This window comes from Notolabrus celidotus, chromosome 2, assembly GCF_009762535.1.
Source record: "Notolabrus celidotus isolate fNotCel1 chromosome 2, fNotCel1.pri, whole genome shotgun sequence".
Classification (NCBI taxonomy): Eukaryota; Metazoa; Chordata; class Actinopteri; order Labriformes; family Labridae; genus Notolabrus; species Notolabrus celidotus.
Genome location: NC_048273.1, coordinates 24,879,219 through 24,893,346, shown reverse-complemented (window position 1 = coordinate 24,893,346; position 14,128 = coordinate 24,879,219). Strand labels below are relative to the sequence as shown.

At 40.2% G+C, this 14,128-nt stretch overlaps 1 protein-coding gene across 1 annotated transcript in view; it reads left to right on the top strand.

Moving 5' to 3' along the window:
- Positions 1–14,128, top strand: part of LOC117825971 (adenylate cyclase type 1-like) — a 54,898-nt gene that overhangs the window by 22,245 nt on the left and 18,525 nt on the right. The window contains exons 6-12 of the mRNA XM_034701992.1: positions 1,075–1,233; positions 2,726–2,867; positions 5,051–5,206; positions 10,179–10,373; positions 12,597–12,694; positions 12,862–12,946; positions 13,602–13,691. Coding sequence (XP_034557883.1) covers positions 1,075–1,233; positions 2,726–2,867; positions 5,051–5,206; positions 10,179–10,373; positions 12,597–12,694; positions 12,862–12,946; positions 13,602–13,691 — 925 coding nt within the window. The remainder of the gene's footprint in view (positions 1–1,074; positions 1,234–2,725; positions 2,868–5,050; positions 5,207–10,178; positions 10,374–12,596; positions 12,695–12,861; positions 12,947–13,601; positions 13,692–14,128) is intronic.

Genomic DNA, 14,128 nt, shown 5'->3' with positions numbered 1-14,128 from the left:
TTGAAAATTCTGACTTAAGTTTCATATTGATCACAGACTAATTCTGTAAACTCGCACTGAAATTCAATTTGTAACCAGTTTGAAATAGAGGAGACACTTGGTGCCACACATGACCCTGAATCCGCCTCCAATAGCATGTTCACACACACACACACACACACACACACACACACACACACACACACACACACACACACACACACACACACACACACACACACACACACACACACAAACACACACACACACACACACACACACACACACACACAACCTTTACCTCGTTTCCTCATGTTGACACCGGCCTGTCATGTTCCCTTTCCCTACGCTCTGTCTATGTGGATGGATGCTGCTGTAGGAGTCCTTTATCTCAGGGGACAGGTGCAGTCGTACACACTCATCTCTCTTTCTGTGTGTGTGTGTGTGTGTGTGTGTGTGTGTGTGTGTGTGTGTGTGTGTGTGTGTGTGTGTGTATTTGTGTCTGTTTGTGTATGTGTATGTGTGAGTGTGTGTGTGTGTGTGTGTGTGTGAGACATTCCTCCACCAGCCTGACAGGCAGACCACATTTTCTTTTCCACCACCCTGTAAACACACACACAAACATTGTCTGAAGTGGCTGACCTTTTGCTGGTGACGATGAGCTTTGTGTAGTGATTTAGTGGAGAGGAAAGGCTTTGAAAAAGTCCTGCTTTATCACCTGTGTACCACAGCTCAGGGACGGGAAGGTGGTCTGCATATACACATGTGTACACAAACATGTACACACCAGGGAACATGGATGCAGGCGAGAAAACATTATAGGCTGGTTCTATTATAAGAAATGCATTAAAGAATATAACACAGTTGATAGGAAAGGGAAGCGCAGGGGATAGGATAGGATAACTCCAGCCTCTCAAAAGAACGCTAGCAGACCTGCCATATAAACTTAGTAAGGGATAAAGTATAGTTAGCTGGTAGTAGTGCCAAATAGACTTGAAAGATGCAGGTGTTTATTGTAAACTTCGTTGTTCAGATATTTGTATTGCTTTTGTTTTACAGTTTAAGAGATTAACCTTCCCACTTTTCCCCCTGCAGGTCAGTGGTGGAGGCGACAGAGGTGGATCTGAACATGCGTGTGGGTCTGCACACAGGACGGGTGCTGTGTGGCGTGTTGGGCCTCAGGAAATGGCAGTACGACGTCTGGTCAAACGATGTCACGCTGGCAAATGTGATGGAAGCCGGAGGGCTGCCTGGGTCAGTGCTGACTATTACACCCACTGAAGCCGGATTCTGAGCGCTCACAGTAAAATCACGACACATACACTGACACATTGTAACCCAGCAACAGAAGCAGAATACAACCTTTTGATGAGTGCATGCAAATCAAAGTAGTAACTATGTATGTATTCCTCCATCCAAAAAAAAAGAGTGGAAGAAATTAGGCTAATTTATTATACAGCTCTATCATAGCAGAAGAACTCACAACAAACAGAATTGTTAAACAGATATGTATCGCAAAATAAAGATTTTTTAATATAAGGAAAAGTCATTACTTACTGAACTACTTGACTTAAAAGCTTCTTTTCAGAAACAGATCATTTATTTATAAGAAAGTCTTGCATAATTATTAGAGAGGTCGCAAGGATATCAAAAGGATGTGGCGTGGTTAATAGCAAAGCTGTTAAGCTGACCTATTTTGATGGGGCCCATTTTCCCACTTCAGCCTTAAAGGTACAGTGTATAGAAATGGGAACATTTAGAGATATGGCGATGAGCTCCTGTATGATCCTCCATTTGTCAAGTTTTTACCATCAAAAACGTCTATCAGCACAAATTATTTTGTGCACAACAACAATCACTATCTTCCACTTCCTCATGTTCCGACTGGTGCATTTTCGCAGCCACTCTCCAAATAAATACATAAATAAAATAAATGTGTATACAGGATCTAGTTTGTCTGTTCTGTGCTACTGTAGAAACATGGCAGGGCAAGATGGCAGCCTCCATGGAAGAGCATCCACTCCTTAAGTAGACATAAAGACTCATTCTGAGTTAACAAAAGCAAAAAAGGCTTTTATATTAATGTGATTATACACTAATTTAAACATACATATGAATATTAGATTCAATATCTAAGTCTGTTCTGCTGAATGCTTCTAGTCATCACACACTGCACCCCGAGTTTAACAGCAGAGCTTTGAGCAACATATTGTGTGTAGGGTTAATTGATCTTGCTCATTGTTACTCTTAATTTTTTTCATACAGCTTTTTGAAATTAGTAAAAGGATCACATTTTGTTTTTAGAAATAAGTCCTCTTCTTTTATATTTGGTAATGAGAGACTGTTGGATTTAATTACACCACCTTGCTGCAGTAGTGTTCTTTTTTCTAAAAAAAAACAGACAGTACCAGCAGTTTAAAATTAGTACCCCCCACTTTAAATTAATGTCACTTTATGATGGAAAACTCATCTGCAGAAGCAATCGTGTTTGCATTTAAAAAGTGGTGAAATGAGGTCAAATCATTGGCTCAATTTGGTCTTGTTTCAAGTGAAGTAATATGATTTTGGGACTCGTTAGCAGATTAAATGAGTCGTTATAGGATGAAAATTTCTCTGCTGAATTTTGAGCAGGCTGGGGCACTATGAGGATGATAAAAATAATGAGGGGAATAATGACTTGAGACCTTATAGTGCCAGTCTTTCATCCCTTACCGCCTTGTGTCCTCTGTTCTGCTTATGCTCTCAGCAAGGTGCACATCACACGAACAACCCTGGAGTGTTTGAATGGAGACTACGAGGTGGAACCTGGCTTCGGACACGAGAGACATGCCTTCCTTCAGAAGCACCACATAGAGACGTATTTCATCGTGCCATCACACAGACGCAAAGTACGTCAGAATCTGTTTGTCTTTTGCATTTCTCTCTCTTTCTCTCCCTTTCTCTTGCCGGCATATAACTTGAGAAGTGACACATCTATCTGTGTTACAATAGTTAATCCTCTGTTGCAGAGAGAGGGAGGTAGGCTGTGTGTTAAGCTGGTGTACACATGGCTAGAATCGTCAACTCTTCATGTGAACCAGAGCAGAGTGTGTGTCTTCTAATGGCATTTCAAATCTGCAGCTAAAAGCTTGTATACTGTTTTTGTGAGCAAACACAGACATACAACAACAAACAGCAGCTTTTGAGCATTAACAGTTTAAAGGATAAAAAATCCCAGTTCAACTTTATTTCCAAGAATCTCCAAAGCACATTAAAATGGATTCTCTTATCTATTCAGGAGTGTCATGTCCTTGTTTCCACCCTGGTCCCTGGATAATACATATGTCTCAGTTGTTTTATTACCGAAACTGGATTTTAGTTTGAAGAATATTAAACTGGATGACTGTATTTAAAAGAGTTTAGAAATGATGGGTTTTATGGTTTAATTTTAGAAGCGATGAAGTTCTTGGAAAAGAGCTGCATGTGCTGAATGTTCTATGAATACAAAACTGCCCAGATTGAGGTTCAAGTATTTCCATGAAATTGTAACAATAGACTTTCTCTGTATTGTCTGGGTTCTTATTTCCTCTTGTCCATCTCCCTACGGAAACTACTTTGAACACAGATGAATTTGTATTAGCCTGTTGTTTGAAGTGAATGCAAACACAGCTTGAAATCTTTTTAAATTAGGATGTGCATCCACTGACATGCCAACAATGATATTTAAGTAGGGTTGGGCATTTCAAGCCAAAATACTATTCAACAGTCACTGGCATCTATTCAACCAATTATTCGCATACGGATATAGACAGATCAAAGAGTACGTGTTAATAATCTGCACATCATGTATTCTAATTCCTCTGAAATAAATACGTGATCTTGGGAAAACAAAAGTTTGCACATGATGAATAATCAAATTTTCTTGCAAAAATGACAGCATTTTCTTGAGATTGGTTAACCTGTGAATTCTAGTTTACACGGTTTGTTAAATTGAGAAGGCAAGATAATTATGCTGGGCTCTTGAGACAATACTTTTTTATTATATTTTTCAAATTTTCTAACAAGTTGATTTATTTGGGTCACTTGCTCAATCTGTTTGCTATATTGAATATCATTTGATAAACTTTGTTCACTGTTAGAATTTTGTGTATGTTACAAATTCTTGAAAGATAAAAAGTCACATACTATATGACTATGTTAGCTTTGTAACAATCCTTCATGCTAAACATCAGCTGCTCACCAAACATTAGCTTGATATGTGCCAAAAATTGAAACAATTAGCCTATAAGAATTATTACAAGCCATCTTGCTAGGCCTAGCTACAAGCAAAACATCAGCATTCAGGATGTACCTCTTCAATCTATGCTTTTAAACCTCCTGTAGCTCTTGGTATGCATATGAGCTAATGGTGCTGACATGCTAATGTTAACTTTATTCCAATAATGACTGAGATCTGGATGAAAGCTTGATCTCAGTAGCCACAAAGAGTAAGATTATAAATACAAGATAAACAGGGTTACTTTTTATAGCCTATAGGTTTTATAGTGTAACTGTGGCGTTTCCACACAAAAAATGGCTTAAAACAACTACAACACGGGTGATGTTGCGCTGTGCACTTACATTAGCACAAATGTTGCAATCAGTGGTGAATATCCATTATTTATATCAGGTTTTTAGGCATTCCGTCTTTTTCCGTATGTGATGATGCATCACGGGAAAAGGACAGACGCATCCTTCGCACATTTTACTTAAGCTAAAATTTACTTTGGGTACTCCATTAGAATTGAATGACCTTTTCTGTGTACACTGCCTGAGTCAAGCCAAGTCAATTTTAGCAATGGTGATTCATTCTCTTGATATTTTTTACTAAGAGACCCTTAGCTGCAGAAGTCTAAATCAGTGGGATTCAATTTTGGGTGCGAATACTTTGTCATGTTGGAATTTTTTCTGTACCCAGTTATTAGCATTGATGCGTAACTGCTGTTGCACATTTGCAGTGCAAAGGGACTTGTCTGTGTCTTCTGTACTTCTTATGGACTTTCTTTTTTTCTGTCTTTCCTGCTCAGCTCATTACTTCTGTTCTAATCTCCAGATCTTCCCAGGTCTGATTCTGTCAGACATCAAACCAGCCAAGAGGATGAAGTTTAAGACCGTGTGCTACCTGCTAGTGCAGCTGATGCACTGTAGGAAGATGTTCAAGGCTGAGATCCCTTTCTCAAACGTCATGACCTGCGAAGATGACGACAAGGTAAGTAACCTCTCTCTGTCTCTTGGTGAATAAAACATATCACTTTGTCTGTTTTCATGCATGTAACCACCACTGCTGCACTGCAGATAATAGGTATAAAAATATCTGGGTCATGTAGTGGGGAAAATCCTTTTAATGGTTTTGTACGTGCATTTGTGATAAAGTGAAATCCTGCCTGGATTCCTAATCTGTTGCACACTCACGCACGCACACACACGCACGCGCACGCACGTGCACGCACGCGCAGGCATGCACGCGCGCACACACACAGTGTAACACTGTAATCTGGATTTCTAGATTTTGCAGTGTCATTAATACTGCAGTACAGTGCATTACAACTACATGTTGTCAAGTAAGCCAGTGGAATGGATATTATGAGCAACTTTTTTATCAGCACTTAAAGTCTCTGCTTTTAACCCAATGAAAACTAAACATTGGGTGCGATATGCTTCTTCAGTTTTGAACTATAAAAGCAATAACTTTTATTATTTTGCTGCTGAAAGCTGAGGCTCTTTTCTCTTGCACTATCACATTGTATGAGCATGAATGTTTGATTAACTAAAAATAAAAACTAAAACATCTTCTAATTGACAGAACCCCCATAGTTTTTGGTTGGACATACATTAGAGAGATTAAGCATTTGATTAAGCATGTCAATTTATCACATTAAGCAAATATCATAAACAATCAGCTACGTAATGGTATCAAATCTTATTAATACTAATATTGCATGAACAAGTCCTGGGTATGGTATTTATTGTTGTATTATCCATTGTCACTTTTAGGATGCTGGTAAAAGTCTTTAAGAAAATGTGGCTGTGATGAGAATTTATACTTTGCCTCCATTGTATTTAAAGCCTTCGTTGCCGACGACAGAAAACGGGTGTAGGTCTTAGGCTACATATTATATACAACGATACATCTTGTGATCTCTTGAGCTCTCACACTGTTAGGGGAAAGTGAAGCTGTTAATGCTCCCTTTAAGTATTTTGGCCTGGACAGACTTTTTTCGTTGCATCTTCTGGAATCTTTTCAGAGTTACCGAAGGGTCGTCCCTCTGTTTAACCATTTTCGCCTTGACAGCGAGCAGAGAGCAAAGAATGATGGGTATGCATGGGATGGGGTTCTTTGTCGTTCCCACTGTTCTCGACTCTGCTCCACTGTAGCTGAAAAAAAACACACTTTTTTGCTCAGAGGACCTATCTAACCAATCAGACATTACCCACCAATCTGAAGTTCTCCACTCTCCAAATAAATTGAGTGATATTAGAAATATCTTCCACATTTTTTACAGATGCTATAGGAAAGTTGTTTTTATCAGACTGTCAACAAGAAGAAGTGAAATCATAAACAGTATCATAATCAGTAGACTACAACCCCTTTCCACGGATTGATATATGTGTAACGTGTGTCATGAGGTTTTCCCTGTCGTTCAGAGTTAATAACCGTTGTCAAGGGATTTTGACCAATTAGGATCAAGTATTCAAGATAGCCGAGTGACTGAATAGTAATAAAGCCACTAGTAGCCTGGTCTTACTGCAAAGTTCTTCAGATAAAGATTGCTGTATATCAAATGAAACTAATAAAAATACCTTCACATTTACCTTTCATAATGAAATGTCATTAACAGTCAGCCCTCATTGAGAATCAAACCAGAGCATTATTTCTTCTGCAAGGATAAAGCTTACTTAGATAGTGTGTGGATACTTCATGCATTCATGTTTGTTTTGGTTTGTGCACATGGACAGTAATTTATGTTTAATCATGTCTGCTCATAAGAGTGTATTTGCTCTAAAACCTTGATGATGCAGCAGATGATAACAGATGTGGTTAGTTGGTCCAGTTAGTGTTTGGTTAATGATCTGTGTCGTCGTGGCGTCACAGGGTCCAGTCAGCTTGTTGTAATCTCCCTCACTGTGTGAGCTCAGCCAGGCATTAGTGTGTCATGATTCTGATGATTGGTGAATGATTGGTGTCCTTGTGGCGTCACAGGGTCCGGGCTGTCAGAAAAAGCCAGCTAGCTGTAATCCCTGACTGTGTGAGCTCGGCCAGGTATTAGCACATCATGACTCTGAAGAGGTTTGCGCTATGACTGCTGGTAATCACTCCCAGCCTGGTATAATCTCTGCTAATGGCATTAGCCACATTGTTACATAGTTATCCATGTAGCCAAAATCAAACCATTGTGACACAATTTGATGATTGTAGGGCAGAATAGTTTTTCATCATATAACCAAAATTGTACAGCTTTTTCTGATAAATATCCAATTAGGTATACTGTCTTTATTACCCAGTTCTGAAGCCAGTCGTAGATTCATTGATCAGTAGCTCAAGCTTGAAATCTCCTGCTTGTAAAATTGGTGGCACATTGTAAAACAAAATCTCTTCATCTCTTCAAAATCTGCATTATACCAACATGCACTCTGTCACACAAACAAACAGACATATTTGAAACTTGGCGATGCACTGCATGCATTTCCTACATTAAAGCTGTATTTCTCATACAGTAGATGCCATTACCCTGTTCTTTACATGGAAGCAATGATTGGCAGTTAAGACTGTAGCTATAAATAAGTACAGTATATAGAAAGATAAAGCACCACAGTATGAGTATGCGTGATATAGAACAGTCAACTGTCCCAGTTGAAAAGCATGTTTTTTTTTAAACTTCAATAGAACTTGAGATAACATCTCAATACTTCAAACATGCTGCTCTGTAGGGATTGTTGCAGGCGTAATTATAGCAATTTTAAACTTGGGCCTTATTTAACTAGTTTATGGCATCACGACAGGAGCATCTCCACAGGATGCATGTGCAGGATCTATGCAAACTCTATTAAACCTCAAAAAGCAATTACTGTAAATCACACAATAACATCTCTACCACAGTGGAATCCACCCACATCTTATCTTCTGATTAACCTCGGCCTGAAACTACTTTGTCATTAGTGTTAGATTAACTGCTGCTGGCAAATATATTAAACCTCCTAGAATGAAATAGTGAATCTCAGAACTTTCTACTGGAGTGAGATTACTTCACCACCAACATCCATCCATTATCTTGACCGCTTCTCCTGTTAGGGGTCAAGGGGGGCTGGAGCCTATCCCAGCTGGCTTCGGGCGGAGGGCCGCCAACCTATCACAGGGCTAACACAGAGAGACAGACAACCATTCATGCACACACTCACACCTACGGGCAATTTAGAGTGATCAATCAACCTGAGCATGTTTTTGGATTGTGGGAGGAAGCCGGAGTACCCGGAGAGAACCCAGGCATGCACGGGGAGAACATGCAAACTCCACACAGAAAGGCACCCGCCCGGCCGGGGATTCGAACCAAGAACCTTCTAGCTGTGAGGCAACAGCGCTACCCACTGCACCACCGTGCAGCCCCACCACAAACATATGAGACCCAAATTGGTCATGACCTAAACATTGAATTACTTTTGCATCAATTTCTGTATTCACAAATGTGTTTCCATTGAACCCACATACAAGTACCTAAATGTTTAAACAAACTAACGGACGTTTTTCTCAGTACGTTACTACTAAGATAAATGTCTTATTTAAGTTTCAACATGCTAAAATGTTAAAAAAAATAGTGTTAAATGCAAATTGTCTCTAGATTTTATAAAACATGGAGGTATGTAAGTGACGTCAGCCATTGTTTTTTTATAAAAAGAGCTTTGACACCCAAAGTTGGCGGTCCCCATACTGAAAGTTCAGGCATTAGTCATTAGTCTCCAGGGGCTTTTAGCCACCTGGCAGTCATATCAGCTATGCCCAGTATTTACGCAAATGTATGTTAAACCCCCAGCCTTTATATTATATTAACAGATGTGTCCAAAAATTGCCTTGTGTGGTGTGTTCAAAGAAAGAAATAAGCTGTATAAATGTTCCTTTTTGGACCAGTTTTGCCCATGTAAACGTGTTTATTTTTGCTGTAAAGTTGAGCATCACATAGGACCCAATGGAGGATCCTTGGCTTTTGGTGCAAACTCCAAGTGGACACTTAAAGAACAGCAGTTTTTTGCACTATTGCATGGTTTCATTTTTCAACACTGGAGTTTGCTGCTTGGTTATGGGTTGTGTGCACTAAGTTGACTAAATGATTGAATATCCACACCCTTCATAGTCAACCCTAGAATGACTTGGCTACACCAGATTTACTACTTAGTTAAACAAGTTATTCATATTTTCAATGGTGTAGACATGACATTGCAGTCAAATGTTGTGTCTTAACTTTTGCATAACCACCTGCCTCTGGCTGAGCTGTTGCTCCAGTCAATGGTGGCTGCTCTAATGTTATAATGCTCTACTACCCTGCTGTAAACAAACACAGTTGATAGATGGCATCCCATAGTGCAGTTGGGTTTGGCAGTATTTCGATTCAGAAAGAGGAAGTAACTGTGTCTGGTTAACTTGACCAGAGCAATGTGTTACCAGCACAGGCGACTGGACGCTGAACTTAAAGGAGGACCAAAGGCTGGTGGTGCTAACTCTGCTATTGTTAGCCACTCTCAGCAAACCAATTTGATTGTTTACCCACAGACTCTTGGTTTCCTATTACTCAATGATAACTGTTTTCTGGATGCTTACTTATCTTTTCACTTGTCGGTTAGTCAGAATTTCAATTATTATTTAAGTGACAAGGAAATTCGTCACTTCAGAACATCCCTCTGTTAACCGTCCAAATGTTGGCCTGCTATAGCTGTGTTGAAATATCAAAATAAGTGTGCTGCTAAAAGATCAGGGGCTGACGAATAACATCTAAAGCAACATGTGGTCAAAATAAAAGTCGAATTATTAAAAGGTGGTATATTGTGGTTAAAGGCATATTTACATTTGATAATATAGAGCTGCTAGAACTTGAGCTTCCACATTAAAGCAGTGGAATGAAAGGTAAGTAAGTGTGCTAAAAGCAGTGCTGAAACACTGACACTGATTGTGTCGTCTATTTGGTGTCTGACAGCGGAGAGCCCTGCGGACAGCGTCAGAGAAGCTGAGGAGTCGAACATCCTTCTCAGCCACCGCCGTGCAGCACTCGCCAGCGACACGAGTCAATCGCTACATCGGGCGACTCATTGAAGCGCGGCAGACCGAGTCAGAGACATCAGACCTCAACTTCTTCACCCTGTTCTACCGGAGCAGAGACAGGGAGCGCAGGGTGAGCGCACACAGTGCATACATCTGCAGGGCAGTCAGTAACGTGGGTTTAGATTAACAAATGTAACAAATATGTACTTTTCCTCATTACACACACTAACATGCTTCGTGACTGCAGCTTCTCCCCCACTCTGTCCTTTTCTTTCACATACACACCCGACACAGTCTCTAATTCTCTTTCTCCCCTTCTCCCTCTCCCACGCCTGTTGTCTATGATGTCTGTGTGACTCTATGTGTGTGTGCGTGTGTGTGTGTGTGTCTATGTCTATGTGTGTATGAGAAATCCACCCACCCTCTCAGGAGGGGGTGCAGATAATGATTTGGGAACGTCTGAGCGGGACACGTGATATCTTCTCCTATGTGTGCGTGGGTAGAGTCATAAAGGAGACACAGAACAGGGACTAGCGCGTATGTCTTTTGTGTGTGTTTGTTAGTGTCAGCATCTGCGACTTTGCATGAGTGCAATCTAGATGTTCAAACTGGTAGCAGGAGAAAATAAACTAAACAAATAAAACAGTTAATTGTGACTCATTTGGAAGCTTCAGAAAAGAGCCACCCTTAGAAAAATGTCAAACTTACAATTGAATGTTTGTTGACCCAAAGAATATTTTCAGATGCTTGTAGATTGCAGGAAACAGTTGATATTATATCTTCAGGTGAGACAATAATTGCATAGATTAAAAGCATTAAAGACTGAATCACTTAAGAAAGAAAATAGACAAAATGCAGGAAATAAAGCAATGTACATGAAAGAGAATTATGAATGAGAAAATAAAAAAGAGATACATGAAATATGAAACTGATTTGATCAAAAACTTAACAGGGAATGATATACCACATCCACACCTGCCTACATTTTTGAACACAGATAGCAAACAACATACACAGTGACAAAATCTTGAATCTTTGGTTGCCATCTTGACAATTCTGGGACAAAGACTTGACTCAGGATTGGTGAGTTGACATATTTTTGTCGTTTTGGCGAATTGTGTATTGTAACTTAGTTACTCCCAAAAAGAGAACTCAGGTGTTGTTAAAGGGGTTCAGGCAGAGCGTGAGAAGAACAGGTGGAATTAGCTCTCTCACACTGATTATGTTTGAGGTTAATCTCAATCTACTCTCCTGATATCGGCTGCCTTTCTGGACGTTTTGAAGGAAAAAAGCCAGGATAAGATCCTAAATGCAAGCAGCTCAATGAACTATTAGCTTTCTTTGTGAAGGAGATGAGCCAATAGAGGGTAAGGGAATCAGGCAGGGAAAGAAATCATCTGTTTTACACCCGATTACACAGAACTGCAGTTTACACAAGGTAAATCTCTATTTCAAAATCAACATAAAAATGTAGAATCTTTAGGTATGGGCCTGTACTTGAAAATGGGATGTTTTCACTCTATTCTGTTTGTGGTGAGAGTAGTATTGAGCAATCAGGTATCACCAGGCTTTATGCATTTAGTTGAAATAGTCCATATGGAGGGCAAAAGCAGTCAGAATGCATTTCCTGTGTTCCTTCAGGCTCCCATTGGTGGTGCTCTGACGACAATTTATTTATCTCTATAAACAGACATCTGCATGCAAGTGCAGCAAAAAATCAAGTAAATCACAAGTAAATTACTTTGCTTCCTTTTTACAGTGAAACTGAGACTCATCAAAAAAAGATGAATGCTGGCTTACGCGTGAGATGTGTTGAACTAAGAAATGACGGCATTTGCCTTGCAGACACATCTGGATGAACGTGCATCTCTTTTAATCTGATCACTCCGTTGCTTTTCAAGTTTCTGATGGGACTGCAAACTATGCCTTGCACAGAAAATGGGGGGAAGTCGTTAACCACTGGCTACACTGCCCTTAAAGCTGGCCATCGTTCCCAAAGCATATATCGTTGTCAGACAATAGCAGATGGGTTTCTAGATTGGTGCAAGGTTAAATGTGAAACAAAGAGAGTTAGGCAATGAGAATTTAAACCATTAGGGTTTTTGGCTTGAAAATGGCAAATAGGCAAAACCTCAAACAACAGAAAACTTTTAGCGTCTCTCAAGACCTCAAGACCTGTATGTTTGCTGCTGCCTGAAGAAGCATGTTCGATCTGTAGCACACACACACTCAAGGGCAAAAAAAAATCATCTACATGTAAAATAATGGTCTTACTGCTACCTTCTCCCAATTAAACAGCCGACATGTTGGATGTATGTTTCTTAAGTTTTCTCTGTCTTTTGTCCTCTCTCAGTATCACCAGGTGTACGATGACCATTTCATCAGCGCAGTGGTTCTCTCTCTGATCCTCGCTGCTCTGTTTGGCCTTATCTATTTACTAATGATCCCACAGTACGTACACACACTCTCCCACATTTGCAGTTTGCCTATGTGTGCTGTGTAATTGGATCGATCTTGCTGGGCTGTAGTGAGACAATTAAAGAGGAAGGTGTTTTCAGTGCAGTCAGTGGATAACAGGGGAAGCCCTCCTCACTGTGGTCTCTCCTCTGCTCTCTCAGGGGGATGCTGGTGCTGCTGCTGCTAGTGCTGTGTGTGTGTTTCCACGTGGCCTGCATCATGTACCTACATCTCACCAGTGTTCAGGTAGGATGCACTAACCTCCTTTTGCTGTATTTGTGCTCAGACACAATAATGTTTTTTCACAAGTCGACTGGCTTCAACGGAGCTATTATACAGAACACAACAACAGAGGTCTGTAGCCTGCACCCTCCCCTCCACTAGCAGTTTCAGACTTTCAAAATAACTACAGAGAAATAGTCACTCTTTTTGTTAATAGTCTTGCTGGCTTTTTTCGTTTAAAAGTGAAGTCAACATCAGCAGAAAAGCCCTCACAGAAGCTTTAAATAGCAAACAGTACTGATGTTCACAGTCTCACCCCATCCTGAACCCAGTGAGTGGTTGCTTCCTGCACAGCTCGCTCTCACATGTGATATTTTCCTCTTAAAAGCTCAGCTGCTGCTCCGAAGCTGACTGTTACACACTCACCTCGAGTGACTGTGACGTCTCCTGCACTCTTCCACTTCGCATTTGTCCCCTCTATATATAACCCTCATGCTACATTGAACTTTCATCATATCCTTTAAGCGTCTCCTCTAATAGGCCCTGCGCATATTGCGCTCATTTCATTTCCACTCCTGGCTAATGATGTGTTGAAAATGCTATTGAGGTAGATAAACAGGTGCTTCATTTACTCACTGGTTCGATTTTCTCACTGCTTTTCTCTGCTTTCCTGTTTTAGTGCCAACCAGGCTGCCTCACCATCCAGATCCGAACTGTGCTGTCCGTCTTCCTCGCTCTGCTCACCTACTCTGTAACCCAGACCTGCGTGGTAAGTCTGTCCTCTCAACCTGTAGGAGTAAATCCATTTATATGATAATCAAGTCTACCAGCACAGGTTTGTTTTATTTTTTTACTCAACAAAATATCTTTCTAAATTATTCCTAGTCCCTGCTGAAAGCCCCTTTGAGGTGCTCATGAAACAGAATGAAATTACTGTAAAATTTGGTGTAGAGGAGCAACTACTAATACTTTTTTGTAATATAAAAAGTGAGCTCCATCATATACATTTGTGCAACTGATATAAGAGAGAGATGTTTTATTGTGTTACCCAAAAGATGGCACTCAAAGAAGCAAAGCATGCTGGATACTTACCAAAGTGGCATTGCTTTTTAATGCTCACTCCTTCATTGTATCAGAATCATGCATCCAAAGAAAAGAAATGTTTACTGTTCAGTAAATGAACCTTGTGATTTTAGGCAATATATG